The sequence below is a fragment of the Gadus chalcogrammus genome, chromosome 5, assembly GCF_026213295.1.
Source record: "Gadus chalcogrammus isolate NIFS_2021 chromosome 5, NIFS_Gcha_1.0, whole genome shotgun sequence".
Lineage (NCBI taxonomy): Eukaryota > Metazoa > Chordata > Actinopteri > Gadiformes > Gadidae > Gadus > Gadus chalcogrammus.
Genome location: NC_079416.1, coordinates 6,672,740 through 6,688,044, shown reverse-complemented (window position 1 = coordinate 6,688,044; position 15,305 = coordinate 6,672,740). Strand labels below are relative to the sequence as shown.

Here is a 15,305-nt window from a genome sequence, read left to right as displayed (position 1 = left end):
TGGGTATATGTATCATAGCATGGTCAGGTCTGGGTGGGGGGGGGGGCAGGGTTGGAGAGTGGAAAGTGGGGGCATATAGACGAAGAAAAACATGAAAACCCCAAAAGTGAATAGGCACCAGTTAGAGGGGCCAATGGCTCCTGTTGGGGTCTATCTTCAAATGAGAGAGGGCCCCTCGCTTTGGGGAGAAAACAACGATATCAAATGGGCAACTTGCTCGACGACGGTGCAATAAATACAACGCAGCAAGGGCCTGGTCCGCCTCCCTCCCCCCTCCTGCAGGGGGGAGGGAGGGAGGGATGACCCCCCTGCAGAGATGCTGCTATGCACTGCTGCCCCCTGCTGCAGGCCTGGAAGGTCAGCACCTGGGAGAGGGGACCAGAGGAGATGGGGGAGGGGGGGGGGGGGACACAAGCACAGGAGAAGGGGTGGTTGTGGGGGGGTGCAGGATGTGGGACTGCAGGGGGGTCTGCCTCTCCTTCAGGGCCGGAATGAACGATCAATACAGGAAATGGTGAGCCATGAACACGACACAGAGCGCCCACCGCACACACACAAACACACACACACACACACACACACGCACACACGATGACCATCGCGGAAAACCGACTCACCTCCGACTGACCCGTGTTGGAGGACAACCTGTTAGTTAATCGATAAGATTAACTTTATTTATCCAACACCGGGGGAATTCACTTGTTATAACAGTGGCTCAAAAGTGGAGGAAAAGTGATTCAACAATAAATAAATACAAATTTAAAAATGGCCGCAGAGCAGAGTTCTCGAACAGAGACGAGGGAGGTGTGATTTATTAAAAGTTCCAAAAGGGAATTCAAGTCTCAACGATTGCACACCCCCAAATGCACAACGCACATTTGAGCTAATAAGCTAACATTGATGGTTGATTATAAAATACTGATGAGTTGTTTGAAAATAAAACCTATTGATTACATTTTTGCTCGGGGTCTTCATATCAGATCTCAGAGTCGAGACAGGGTTGGGTTGAGGCGTGAGAGAGCGTTGGAGCACATTCTGCGAGCGGAGGCCAGGGTTGACCTGTGCCGCCTGTAGTCATAATGTATCCATTCAGTTCACCCTGGCTGAGGACCATGTTGATCGATCATCTTAACCGATGGGTGAAATGAGTTTGAGGTTAATTTTTGCAGTCCTGCACATTAGTTATAATTAACCCCTGCTAGTTGTGGCCAGCAGGCCACAGACCCTCAGAGGTAAGGAAGAAGGAGTGATTTGGCAAGAGCCCACCCGGTCCTGGCAAGAGGCCATCTCACACACACACACACACACACACACACACACACACACACACACACACACACACACACACACACACACACACACACGTAAAGTAAAGTAGGGGGTTGATAATTTTTGATCAACATATACAATAATTATATCTTAGAATAACATTGAACATTAAAAAAATTATAATCTTTAGCCATTTATTTTAATATAGACAAATACAAAAGGCAAATTTGGTTTCTCTTAAATATGATCAAACCCAATATTATAATAAAACTACAAAGAGGTGTTCCAAGCACACTGTTCGTTTTGAGTAGTGTGGCAGAATACTATAATAATATATGTTGCTTCTCTCTCAGTAGCCAAAACCAAACATCATACACTTTGGAAGTTTAAAGCCAAAATACTGCCAAACCAGAACAATAAAGTGGCACTTTAATTAATAACAATACATATTGTTTTAACTCACGAAAAAAACAACCTACAAACAATCCATCATCGACAGATCACACAAGCAGTGCATGACAGAACCAAACCATCGCGTAACAAATCCTTTATAAACAAAGGCTAAAAGATGATCAACCAGGCAGCCGGGAAGGGGTTAGAAACAGAGCACATGAGGGAGAGGATGCAGACGGCGATGGGAAGGAGTCGCTGGTCAGTCTGTGGATTTCTTGGTCCTTTGTCGGGTCTTCTTGACCTCCGCTAGGCCTGGGGTCGTCTGCGTGTCCACAGACCTGGTCGTGACTCTCTTTGCTTTGGGAGCTGTGGGGGATATCAGACCACATTTTAATTAGAAAGAGCCCCTAAACCCATGAAGGGAATTGGGTTTATTGTTTTATAAAATCGGAGGAAATACAAATTATTTTAGACCCCCAGATGCAAGCATTTTTAACAACAACATGTATTGCTAGGATTATTAAACATGCACTTTTAATCATGATCCAAAGGGTCACGCACATGTTTTTCCCCACAGGAATTCAGACACAAGAATCACAGAAAACTAGTGCATGAAATGTTTTAATTGCACTTAAAATAACTCACTTTTCTTTTTGGGTGTTCGCCGTTTCTTAACAGGGCTGCCTTTGTCTACATCGGACTCTTCCTCTTCAACCATCGGCTTCTTCCTCTTCCCGGCCCTCTTCTGGGAGGGAGACAGCAACACAACGTTAGGGGAGGGTGCACGGCACGAGGACTGGGGTTAGTTGTGGCGTTATCATGGTTAACGAAATTTACTTTCGCTCACTTCCCATGAATATATGACCAGTGTTTCCCCTATATGCACCTAGCAGCGGCGGTATGCCGCTGCTGAAATATGACCGCCGCTGCTGAATTTCTTTTTTTTAACTAGAGAAGAGGAGAGCTTCATATTAACGGAGGAACTTCCGCAGATTCGGAGTTTGCGGTTCAATAGATTATCAATTAAACATCGTTGCGACACAATTGAGTGTAGTAACCCAGAGAACCAGCTACAATATTGTTTTCATCCAAACGGCTTGTTTGGATGAAATTTTTTATTTCTAAGAAATTTCTTTTTAGCAAAAATGTCACATACATTTCTTAGAAATATTTTTTTTATTTCAAAGAAATTTCTTTTTAGCAAAAATGTCAACATACATTTTTTTTAGCAACATTTTCAGTAGCGTCGCCATTATTGACTCTAGAGCCCCAAAACTTGCCGCCAAAGACGGCTCATCTTTGGCGAACGGTGAACTGCTTGGCTTCTAAGAGCAGTCGGCTTTCATCCGCGAGCTTAGGGACCGTCTGCAAAGTGCAAAACTGAAAACGACCACAATGGTAAAATTTCAATAGCGTCGCCATTATTGACTCTAGATCCCCAAAACTTGCCTTAGCCCACCCTATCGTTTCGTCCTCAAATCTAATATTCTACCGGTTTTTTTTACACAAGCAATGAGAGGATGGATGCTGTGTACACTAATGAACAGGCTCAAATGGGCTAGTGAAATCGAGCGCAACCTTCCTTCAGGAATCTCTAACCTGGGATTGGTGGGTGGGCGTCTCCTGTTACTCGGCAGCTCGCAACTCGAGCGCACCTAACATAGTTTCTGCTGTTTTGTCTGTCAAAGAGGCTAGCTAGTCTTTATCAGAAAATCCACGATTTCCAGCTGTGTTATAACATGACCTGGTAATAATAATACTATAATTTGAAAACCTTGACATAATCTGTCAGATGTCTATTAAATGACAGTTGACCACAAGACGATTCTACATATGCCTCTTCTTGAATTGCTTCATGTTTTAGTCGGCAGAGCCTTGTAATGCTGCGTAGCATGATAAGCATGATTAGGTGCAAGGAGCAGAAAAATATCAAATATATGTTGATATGGGTGCTAATTTTCTGTTGAAAAAAAATGCTGGCATTAGTTTATCAGTTGAGGGCGTATTCATTGCCATAACAACGTGAGCTAATCAACAAGTACAACATGTTCTAATACTATGAGACTCAGGCAAACGCCCTCAGCTGATTAAAAGTGTCAGGGGGGGGCGTGAGCGGCAGAGGGGACTTAGTGTCTTATGTATTTATTTATTTAATAGGTTACTTATTTTATTTTAAATAAACATAAGACCAAGGGTCAGAAGTTTTACAAGAATTTGATCTTACAAAGTCATGACAGAGGGACTTGGTGTCTTTATTCATGCTTGAAAGATGAACATATATTATTTTTTTTGAAAGGGAATAAGCTGATGAAGCTGACAAGTGACCAATGTTTACTTTTTAAAAATATTATAATTAAATGCAAACCCCTGTGAATCATTTGCTCTTGTTTCTCTGTTTTGAGATTCACACAGACTTAGCAGTCTTGTTTAAATGTTACAAATTGAGTTAATAAACTGAAGTTGGAAATAGTTTTAAGTTGTTGCAGATGTTATCTCCGCTATTTTTTGTTAAATAAATGTAAATAATGTTTTTAAAGATTATACTTGTAATATGTTCAATCTCTCCTTATTTCCCTGCTCATTAATATGCACTAATGTACTGTATGTATGTTGCCAGTAGACACATAGAAACCTCCCGGCAGTGTGCGCTTTGAGAGCACACAAAAAAAATTGCGCACAAAAAACATAACATTTCCCCTCCGCTGCTGCAACTCCATCCTAGGGGAAACACTGATGAGTAATAATTTGGCAAAGCTATGTCCGAAAGTAACCGAGACACACAGAAGTCCCTCCCTCTCTCTTTCCCCTCAACCCATGTGACTGAAACGGATATTGATCCCGGCAAAGACCCGCCCTCTCTCTCCCTCTCACCACACTTGAAACAGGCGACCCCTGTTCAGGGAGTACTGTTGTGAGATGAGAACGCCTTGGCCCGGGGTTAGGTGGGTTGGAAATGAGGACCTTGTGTGAATTTAAATATGAATCATACTTACAGTTCGTATTAAACATGGTTATAGCCACTGATTCTCGGTGTACTCTTGTTGGGAAAGCCCAAAATCAAGCAGCATATTCATTGTTGTTCAAATTTGATAGTTTCAAGGGATACGAGTGAACAAATCCATTTTCTTGGTCCATCTCTGTCGATGTGTCCTCATTATTTTTCTCGTCCTAGCAAAATAACTGTTTGTTTGTACCGGTCTGTTGACCCAATTATTATTATACATAAAGCATACAAATGGCAATTGCTTGAACTGCGTTTCATCAAAGGCGATGCAGTCCCTTTGCTTTGTTTTGAGCCTCTTACTGCAGTATCACCAAAGCCACGATGCCCTTTGCCCTTTGCCCTTTGCCCTCTGCTTGGAGCGCTGCGATTGTGAAGCTTGAACAAACCTAATTATCACTCTGCTGTCAGACTATCCTCCTAGGCCGACCTGGGCAGACCTGTTCACACATTCTGCTGATTGGCCCACGACACAGAACAGTGCCGCTGCTCACATCCCCTACCTCTCATGGTCTTAAGACGCAATACTGGGAGAGAGGAAGGGGGGGGGGGGGGGAGGTGTGCAAAGATTAAGGATCTGCTTGCATCAAATCAAGACCCCCGTCATCAAAAATGACGGTAATCGGTCAAAGCGCAGAGTTTCGTGAACTGCCTCGGCAAACTGCCTAACTGTTTATCTTCCAAAAAAAGATACAAAAAAATAGGAAATGAGCGAGAGCGATCTACCTACAAAAAAAATGGCAAGCACTTAAGGATAGCAATCAAATCCCCCCCCCCACCCCAACCCACCAGACCCAACCCTCCCCCCTCCCCACGGTCCCTTAAACCTGAACTATCATTCACCCCTCACGCCCTCCTCAGCCTTGCCTTCCATTTTTGACAATTGCTGACTGGCGACGGCGAGGCGGCGCCGTGCCGAGGTGAACAGATTGGCGGGATAATTACACACAATAAGCGGCGGTGGGGCCAGGTAACCCCTCGGCTGGCACCGCCCGCTCCCCCCGGGGCCCGCGGCCATATGCAGCGCGCCCCGCAGCACCGCTGTGCTGCTTACGCAGGCAAGCACATGCACACACACGGGCACACACAAAAACACACAGGCAGGCACGTGAACACAGGCAGGTGCGCGCGCACATGCACACACACACACACACACAAACACAAACACACACGCGCGCACACAAACACACTAGAGTAAGGGTTCTGAGACAAAAGATGGCTCATAGCGAGAGAAACTAAAAGAGGGAAAGTGATAGAAAGCAGCCCCAAGACGCAATGGGAAAGGCTAGCAGGAAGGGGGGGGGGGGGTGGGGGTGGTTATGGGAAGAATGAAATAAAGAAAGGAAAATAAAACGAGAGACGGATTAAGCGTTGATTGTCGCCACGGACCTCTAAGCCCCCGGGGATTAGTGTGTCAGCACATTTGTTGGTCACGTCAGCGGTGATGAACACACAGGTAGTGTGCTTGCAAGTACCAGTGTCAATACATGTACGTTTGCTGGGGGGGGTTATATCATACGATACTATGGGCAACACTGCGTGCATGCCTGTGTGCATGCGTGCGTGCCTTTGTGTGTGTGTGTGTGTGTGTGTGTGGATGTGAGGCTGACCTTGACGGGTGAGGTGCGGGGGGCGTCTCCATTGGCCGCGGCGGTGAACACCAGCTTGCCATCGTCTTTGGCTCCGACGGCCTTGAGGCCGGCCTGCAGGATGTCACGCAGGACGTCGTACTCCGGTCTGTCCGTGTAGCCCAGGAGCTTGATCTCCTCCAGGAACTTCTCCATCTCATCTGCAGGAGCACAGCGGCAGGAGAGCGGGAGGGAAGGACACAGGGTGAGAGGAGAACGAGGGCCGGCTAGAATAGGTCTGTGTGCAAACAAGCCCGGTGAAAAGATTGGAGGGAACGGTCAATGTCCGTCGTTCAAGCCAACATGGTGTGCATAGTTCCCATAATAGACTAAAGTTGCAGACCCCTGGTTGGAAGTCGTGTGTAAATAGGCCAGAAAAAGCTCTTGCCTTCTCCATTGTGAGCAATTAGTCAAGAATACAACAACTACTTCTTATCTTCAGAAAAATTTGTGTCCAACCAAATAAAAAGGAAACATTGACAGACACACTTAAACACTCATTATCACAGGTTTATCCTCCCGAGGACCCGGCTGCCTGTCTTATTCGGTTTGCTGTGATTGTCTTTGCCTCTCACGCACACAAATAGTATTAAATGACTGTGGTCCCGAGCATTGGAGCTGAAAAGCAGGAGTGACGACTCTTGCCACTACCAACTACAATCTCCCTCTCTCCCATGTCTCTTTCATGCTCTCTTCGCCGCTCTTGCCAGCCTTGAAGACACATCAATGTTGCCCGAGGGTCAAAGCGCCATGATAAAACAGGAATCAGTATGTCAAGGGTAAAAGAAATGCCGAAAAGCAGACAAAAGCAGGCTAAAAAATAAACCTACCTCTGCTGGCAGGGTCACACTTGTGTGCGTTTACTGTACACAACTGTTTAAGTATAGATCAACTTCCTAAGACCTTCGGAAATCATTACACCCGTAACAACAATATAACATTTTATAAGACAATATTGTTTAGCCAAACAATATTTAACTGCTTTTTCTTTAGAAAGACTAATGGATTATTACAGTGATGGTGGGTGCTTCAGTGAGTGAGTGAGTGAGTGAGTGAGTGAGTGAGTGAGTGAGTGAGTGAGTGAGTGAGTGAGTGAGTGAGTGAGTGAGTGAGTGAGTGAGTGAGTGAGTGAGTGAGTGAGTGAGTGAGTGAGTGAGTGAGTGAGTGAGTGAGTGAGTGAGTGAGTGAGTGAGTGAGTGAGTGAGTGAGTGAGTGAGTGAGTGAGTGAGTGAGTGAGTGAGTGAGTGAGTGAGTGAGTGAGTGAGTGAGTGAGTGAGTGAGTGAGTGAGTGAGTGAGTGAGTGAGTGAGTGAGTGAGTGAGTGAGTGAGTGAGTGAGTGAGTGAGTGAGTGAGTGAGTGAGTTACCTGGCTTGTCTTCGGATGGGAAACATTTGGACATGAAGCCCGGAATGTCTGCTTGACACCTGGGAGAAAAGCAGAGTTTAGGTTTCAGTCGGTCTGAAAAGGGTAGAGGTTCAGTATCTGATTATTAAGTTTGTTTAAAAAAAAAAAATGTTTTTTAACCATAAACATCGTCGCATAATGATACAAAGTTATTGCATGAATAATATTTTAGCTTGAATCTCTTCTGCAATCAATAAGTGACCCATCTCCGGGGTATATTTGAATCTGTCTGTAGGACAGGCTCACCAGGGCACTACAGTGGACGACGGCTGTCTGGGTCGAATCCCACTCAGAAAGACGCTCACCTGAGTTTGGCGTCCCTGACGTAGACAGGGTCCTGTAGGTTGTCCTCCCAGGGCAGGCGACCACACAGCCACTGGACCATACAGTAGGCTAGGATCTCCAGGTCACTCCTCCTGCAAGGGGCTGGTAGACCAAGCAAAACATCTTAGCCAGGCCACTGCAAACGCATGTGCATAAGGGTTTACCAATGAGATGAATGATGCATTGTTATGGCAAACATGATCAAACGAGACCAACAGAAAAACATGCTGGATATATTTTTTGGGGAAGGGGGGGATGGAATCCTGCATTTTAATGATTCCAAACGTGCCATTGTATTTCCTGAAAAAGACCACAACTAATGGAATAATTAGCAGCATACAGAAGGGAAAAGCAAAGGATGCGCTGTCTGATTGACAAACAACAATATTTTTCCCCTCCAATCATGAAAACGTCCCTCCATTGAACCATCAAAACAAACATGCACGCCTCTACAGAGTGGAGGCAGTTATTTTCCGAAAAAATAGGGAAATGAAAGAACGGCAATTTCAGACTTGATTCCATCACGCCATTTTTCTGTTCAATCTTCCTTAGGGCAAGTCAAACCAAAGGGATAGTATATGATTACTACAGTTTTTGGACGAAACTTGAAAATTATGCATCGCCACAGTATCAAAAACCTGGACGATGAAACCAAAATAAAAGGCAAAAGTCAACTATTTAAGAAATACAAAGGGGGTTAAAATAAGCAGGCGGGAGGGCATACCGACTCCTTTGTGTGCGTCGATGCTGGTGAACTCGATGGTGCCGTCGTGACACCTCTTGGGGTCTTCCTTGTACTCCTTGAGCACGCCCTCAGGGCTGTACCTATAGGCCAGCCCGTAATCCACCAGGTACACCTGCGCACGCACACACACAGTTTTAATGAAATAAAACCCAGCATCTTTCGGAGGCAAGCCAGGCCCTTTAAAAGGGGCCAATAACTTCACTAGCTAATGAGTTCCAATTCAAAGATTAAATCATCTTTTAAGCGCCGGACTCTTGTGTTGTAATATGGTGGGAGTCTCGTTTGCGCAATCAAACCCGTATTGCTATTTACAGAAGCTTAGCCACTGTCAACAGCATGCTCACTTAACACATTTGGCTACTGCCTTTGACAGACACAAATGGAAGGAAATGAGAGGAACACAGACCAAAATAAATTACCAATTACTACTAAACATTTCCAACAAGTACTGAAGAAGCTATCAGCCCCCCGTGTTGAAAATCCCACGGGAGCAGATCCGACATGCTAATTGATGTTTAAAAATAGCCTTTTAATAATGCCACCAATGATACATTATTAATCTCCAAATTAAATATTTGCTCCTGCCTCCACCTTGTTTGCTTCGGAGAAAGAAGAAGCTATTTTCTTCTGAAACGTAATAATCCCTGAATTCTAAAAGGGTTGAAAAAGATTATAACCTGTGGTACACACAAACGTATACATAAACAGTAATACATGCATCACCCAAACATTTCTCCATAATTAACCTGCACCCCAAGATGTTCCTCAAGGGAACTGTGATGAATCATTAATTCAGTTGCCAATACTTTGTAAAAATAGCCGTTTATGTTCCATAATATATCAATATATATTTATATTAAACAATAATAATCAATAAAATGAATTGATCCATTTACTCCGCCCGCCCTTGAATAACATTGTTTTAATACTGTATATTTATTGTGTCTCCCAATGTCTACCAAACATTAATTGATTAATGCTTTTTTAATTCTATATAAAAAGAAAAAAATAAGTTAGGTTATCATTACAGCGAAGAAACTAGTGGGTTACCACAGTGGCTGCTGGTACCGATGAGCACCACAGAAGTTCCATCTCCAAACGAGGAGTACACCAGAATTGGACGTGGTGTAGAGCACCATATGAAGTGCTTTATTTCTGCATCCATACTAAGACACTGGCTGCACTGCAAAGCACAACCAACTGCAGAGCCAGAAAAGCAAAGCACAGCTTTTGGCTTTAAGTCTGTTCCTTCATTGTTGCCGAGCTCTTGCCAATTCCAAAAACTCATAAAATTGTAGTGTAATAGACAACAGCTCATTCTTTGTTCTTAAAATCCAGGTCCATTTCAAATATGATATCATTGATATGATTGTAATATAGTTCTCCTTTACCGTTTTTATGGGTTGGATTTTTTTTTACTATTTTCTCAATTCCGATGAATCAAGATCTGTCTTTTGCCTTGAGTGTTCAGAAACCGGGAGGGGGGGGGGGGGGGGGGGGGGGTTTAGTCGGGAGATCAGATTCCGACGTGGGCCAGGACAGCCTGCATTGTGACTGAACACTATATACTGGTTCAGTCCCAGGGGGGGGGGGGGGGTTCCGGTTGAAAGCGCCTCACCTGGTGCGGGTCTTGATGGCTGAGAAGCAGGTTGGATGCCTTGATGTCCGCGTGGACGTACTCGTGCTCATGGATGTACTCCAAAATGTCCAGCTAGTTCAAAAGACAGGATAAACAACATTTAGTTTGTCTTATTCAGAGCCATTAACTTATCATCTTTGCCAAAGGATTACAGTTGAATATTTGCCTGCTGGCTAACACATGTACTGAAATGCTGATTAATCTGCACTGTCCTTTAAATAAATAAATAAATAAATGAAACGAAATTAACGACACTCAAAAATTCAAGGCATGCACAGCAAAGCATGCCATGTGGCTGTAATGGCCAAAGAGCGGGGTTAACAAGCTCCGTAAGAACGATCCATACTGACATGGTACACTATGCTGCAGCCGCGCAGGTATAGTGAGGGGGGAAAACGCTTCAGTCAGTATTAAACTAGAACTATGTAAATCTTTCTCTGCATCAATCACTTCTGTTCAGAATGATTTGAATTTATGTGCAATAGTAAAAACCAGTCGCTGCTTCGAAGCGCTTGGTCATTTAAAAAAGGTAAATGGCCGACTCACGCCACTTCCTCTAATGCAAGAGTCTCGGCGACACGCCTCCCATCAAGCCATGTCCGCCGTGGGCCTCCAGAGAGCAAATTGATTTAAAGTGAATAAAACCCTGGGGTTGATGAAGCCATGGGCGGATGGGTTTTATTCTTTAAAACACTCATAATTTTTAACAATTTGTAGGCGGTGAAAAAGTTATATAGTGTTTGCATGTATAAATTATGATACCATGAGGGGAATTGCAGTACGAGTAAAAAGATCAAATGAGGACGGTGTACTTACTACCACACAACAAGCTTAGCAATTTAGCTGGTTTATTATGATTGTGATTTATGCAGTGCACACAGCGCTTAATCGCTACTACATACTCCTTAAATCTAACTACAACGAAAAACCGGTTGGCTTTTTGTTTTGTCAATAGAAATGTAAAGGATTATACCAATAATTATAAAAGGATTCAAATGTCTCCAACATTTAAAAGCAGAAGGAAAGAAACATGTGATATTACATATATAATGTTTTAATCACAAACCAGTCGAAGGCCGAGCTGCAGGACCACTTTTCTGGGGAACTTCTTTCCGCCCTCTTCAAACTTCTTCTGCAGATCCGTGCCGAATCTATCCATCACCATGAACCTATACCTGAAACAGAGGGAACACGGGCAGGGTGAGCTCAAGGATTTATTGAGCCTGGAACATAGAGCTAGTTCATAAGAGGCTAGTTCTGGGGCGGCATGTGGCTCAGGAGGTAGAGCGGGATGGCTGTAACCGGAAGGTTGCTAGTTTGCACCCCGGCTCCTCCTAGCTAGAGTGTCAGGGTGTCCCTGAGCAAGGCACCTCACCCTGACTGCTCCTGATGAGCTGGCTGTCGTCTTGCACGGCTGACACCGCCATCGGTGTGTGAATGTGTGCATTAATGGGTGAATGTCAGTCAATATTGTACATCGCTTTGAGTGGCCACTGGTTAGAATAGCGCTGTATAAATGCTGTTCATTTACCATTCTGCACCAGCCTGTTACTCCTAAATCAACAGCAGGATGTATCTGCAGCCGAGCTGATGGTGATTGAGTGTTTGATCCAGAGATTATACATGGATTTTGGCTTTTGTGACTTACTTTTTCCCTCCTCTTTCATGCAGACCGGAGCCCAAGTACTTCGGGACCCCCAGATACTTCATCTTGTGAGACTTCGTCCAGCTCTGGACTGCATTACCGTGGGGATTGAAAAAAAAAAAAACACCCATAAGCAAAACAAATCTGTAAAAACTGACAATCAATAAGAGTGTGGATAACAATCTATATCAATAAGGAATAACGTGTATACAAATTGTGTTGAGCAGTTGCAATTAGTAAGTATGGCTAAAACTTGTGGTGGCCATCAACAAGTTGACAGGATGGCAGGAGACATCGAGTGAGGCCGCGGCGCTCTGAGTAACACGTGTTTAATTCCTCTGAGGAGAGGGGGCGGAGGGGGTTGTGGCCCCCGAGCTAATCTGCTGCCGGGACAAATATTTACCAACAACATGAGACGATTCTGACATGAATAAAATATGAGCCTTTGGTTCCCTAGTAATAAAACAGTTAATTGTCAGGGGAGATTGACATTTGGATTGTTATTATATAAAATGCAAAGTTGTGGCCTGGGGGCGACTGGAGCAGCCAGCAAGAGCACCCCGCCCCCTCCCCCCTATGTGCGTTGGCCCCCGACGAGGCAGAGCAATGCCATGTTATTGTTTTTTAATTAAGAAAGTTGCCCGTCTGCTTTGTTTGTTTGTCCGGGTGGTTAGAGATGATCATATCTATGTGTACACGAATGGCGAGGTGATGTGCGTGTGATGAGGCTCACTGAGGTCAGACTTGGCCGCTCTCATGTAGAAGTGGAGCTCGGAGAACAGCGGCCCGTTGTCACTCGGCTCCTAAAGTGGAAAAACAAAATATCCCCCGTTGTTGAAATAACTTTACATTAAAGCACTTACACGTTTCCAAAGCTGTCCAGCTTCCAAAGCCCAGTTGTTAATCACAAACAGTCAGGTGATTTGATAAGACCCCAGAATCCTGTCACAGCGTGATCCAGACATCACAAGATTCCCAAATTGTGATGTCATGGCCGTTATTTCTAATACATAATTTTGTTCAGAATCTATTACAACCTTGCTGTCAATAGACAATAGATCAGGCATTAATGTCCCCTTACTGCTACTGTGAAGAGCACTTGCATCATTTCTGAACCCATGTTAACCAATGCAGCGGTCCACACTGACGGTGTGTCAAACGCCGCAAAGCAACCCAGGAGAATAACCCTAGATGCCTGGGGTTAGTTTACGACTGCACCCCGGGATCTCCCCACCCAAGTCATCGAAACAGCATGAAAATGTGCTGCACAAGTTGCAGAATGATTGCCAGGCACAATCATCTTCCCTCGTGGCAATCCCTACACAGCGTACTCGGCTGTTCTTGGGGTCTCCCACACTACAGGATATCAGGTATCAGAAAGATGTTTAATAATTGTGATTTCAAAATGGTTTGCCACGTTTGGATTTTGGGATGTAAAAAAACTCATCATAAAATACCCCACTACAAAGCCTAATCGAATAAAAAAGGTTTTAAAAAATCTGGGCTATGCTTTCCCGAGTTTTGGGGGGAAATATGGCAATTTACCCTGGCTAAATCAGGCTAATTAGCCTGAAGTGAGTATCAAGCGTGAGACTTACCACTTTGATAACATATTTAGCTTCTGCACCAACAGTATTTGCAGAGTTTTCATTTGCTGGAAAGAATGAGAAAACAAACTGTATTATTCCAATGATATTAAGATAACAATCTGCATTGTATGTGTTTGGGATGTATAGAAAGTTCTATATGCTGTTCAAAACAATACGATTGTGTGAGATGTCTATGCCAACTGTTGTTTTACCCAGCTATTTTTAAGGAACACATTTCATATCAACATAAAGAAGGGACCTTATGTATCCTCTTACCCAAATAAATTAGGCCAAAGCCCCCCTGACCAATTGGTGAGCCAAGCTTCCATGATTTCTTTGCATTATCCATCAGTACTTCTCCTGGTGGAAACTCCTCTGCCAGCTTTCGCTTCGCTGGACCTCTTGCTTTCCCTGCTGTTTTGGCTTTAGGCGGCATCTGTATCACACAAGGGCAACATTTGATTCAGGTTTACAGACACCTATTGCCATTGTGTGTAGTCATCCCCTTAACGTTTAGACACTAGCCAAGAGTCTAAAGTGTAATGTTGTATGCACAATGTGCGTAAATAGTTTAATAGTTTATTTTAAAATATTTTGATGTCGTAAGTACAACGTCGTATCGAACAATACACTTATAATGAGTGTACCCAGGAGTGAGTAACTCACACGTGTATCTTAGGAAATGTTTGGAGAGCTGCTGCTGAAAGCAAATATGGCATGATGTGTTCATCTGTAAACGTGATCTAGCTACCTCATCATTATGACATTATAACAACAACGTCACTCCCGTTCAGAGACCAGACAGCTCTCAACCAAATCCCAAACACCACAAGTTAGCTTCTCATAGCCACACTAGCTACCACTCAAATTCATTACACTAGCTCTGACCACAAAATCAAACAAGGGTTATATCGCAATGCCAGGGTATGTTCTGACGCCAGGCTCAAGAGACACATTATATTATTACACAGACACATTATTATCAATCCGAACATCATGGATGTGTGGCCGGCCGGCGGTGTTTTGCTAACGTCGCTAACCTGCTAACCACTTTGTTTGCGTTATTTGCTGTCATTTTTAGGAGACTAAGGAAAGTATAAATCGAGCTCAGGCAAAGAGAGGTTTTCGCAAGATCTGGTGGATGTCATACGGCAAGAACACAACAAACCTTCGCGTTGTTTTGTCGGAGTGTCGGGTCCCTCGCGTTTGCTGAAGCACTGCTGACCAAACTTCCCGCAAAACTAGTAATCAGGAAGGAACGTGACCACCGTTCGGCTCTCCGATTGGTCAGGGTGGTGCGACGTCATGGGGACAAAACAGAAAGCAAAACCAGTTATCAAAAGAAACCGGGCAGCCATCCGGCTCTCCCTATCTTGTCCATGCCTTTGGTCAGACGAGCGTGACGGTAGTGTGACGTCATCCGGACAAAGCTGAAAGCGGAACTCTTTTAATTATTTCAAACGTACCGTACTTAACGTTACAGTTTAGGTCCTCTTTAAACGCCAAGTGGCAAGGATAAAAAAAAATAAAAAATTGCCAAAATGGAGGTCAGATGTTTATGTTTTCATTTAAGAACAGGTTAGCTATCTTAGTTCTTGCACATAAAGATTTGCCTTAACTTATTTACCTTCATGTTGGAGGTACAAAAAAACTGAATTTGACAATGTG

The 15,305-nt window shown here is 44.1% G+C and overlaps 2 protein-coding genes across 3 annotated transcripts in view; one reads left to right on the top strand and one right to left on the bottom strand.

Annotated features, from left to right (window-relative positions):
• Positions 1–1,236, top strand: part of LOC130382744 (B-cell lymphoma/leukemia 11B-like) — a 16,168-nt gene extending 14,932 nt beyond the window's left edge. The window contains exon 4 of the mRNA XM_056590628.1: positions 1,216–1,236. Coding sequence (XP_056446603.1) covers positions 1,216–1,236 — 21 coding nt within the window. The remainder of the gene's footprint in view (positions 1–1,215) is intronic.
• A 206-nt stretch (positions 1,237–1,442) lies between these two features.
• vrk1 (VRK serine/threonine kinase 1) lies at positions 1,443–15,106 on the bottom strand. Of its 2 annotated transcripts, none has more exons than XM_056591123.1 (13): positions 14,806–15,106; positions 13,914–14,073; positions 13,647–13,702; positions 12,782–12,851; positions 12,052–12,139; positions 11,470–11,578; positions 10,383–10,475; positions 8,744–8,876; positions 8,001–8,121; positions 7,657–7,715; positions 6,274–6,452; positions 2,308–2,407; positions 1,443–2,028 (listed from the first exon to the last, which is right to left on the bottom strand). In XM_056591123.1, exons 2-13 carry the CDS (start codon positions 14,071–14,073, stop codon positions 1,922–1,924), a joined length of 1,275 nt encoding a protein of 424 aa, XP_056447098.1. In that variant the 5' UTR covers positions 14,806–15,106; the 3' UTR covers positions 1,443–1,921. The 2 variants fall into 2 exon arrangements, with proteins under 2 accessions (XP_056447098.1, XP_056447099.1); XM_056591124.1 differs by having other exon boundaries at positions 1,464–2,028; positions 2,308–2,404; positions 14,806–15,032.
• Positions 15,107–15,305: the final 199 nt, after the last annotated feature.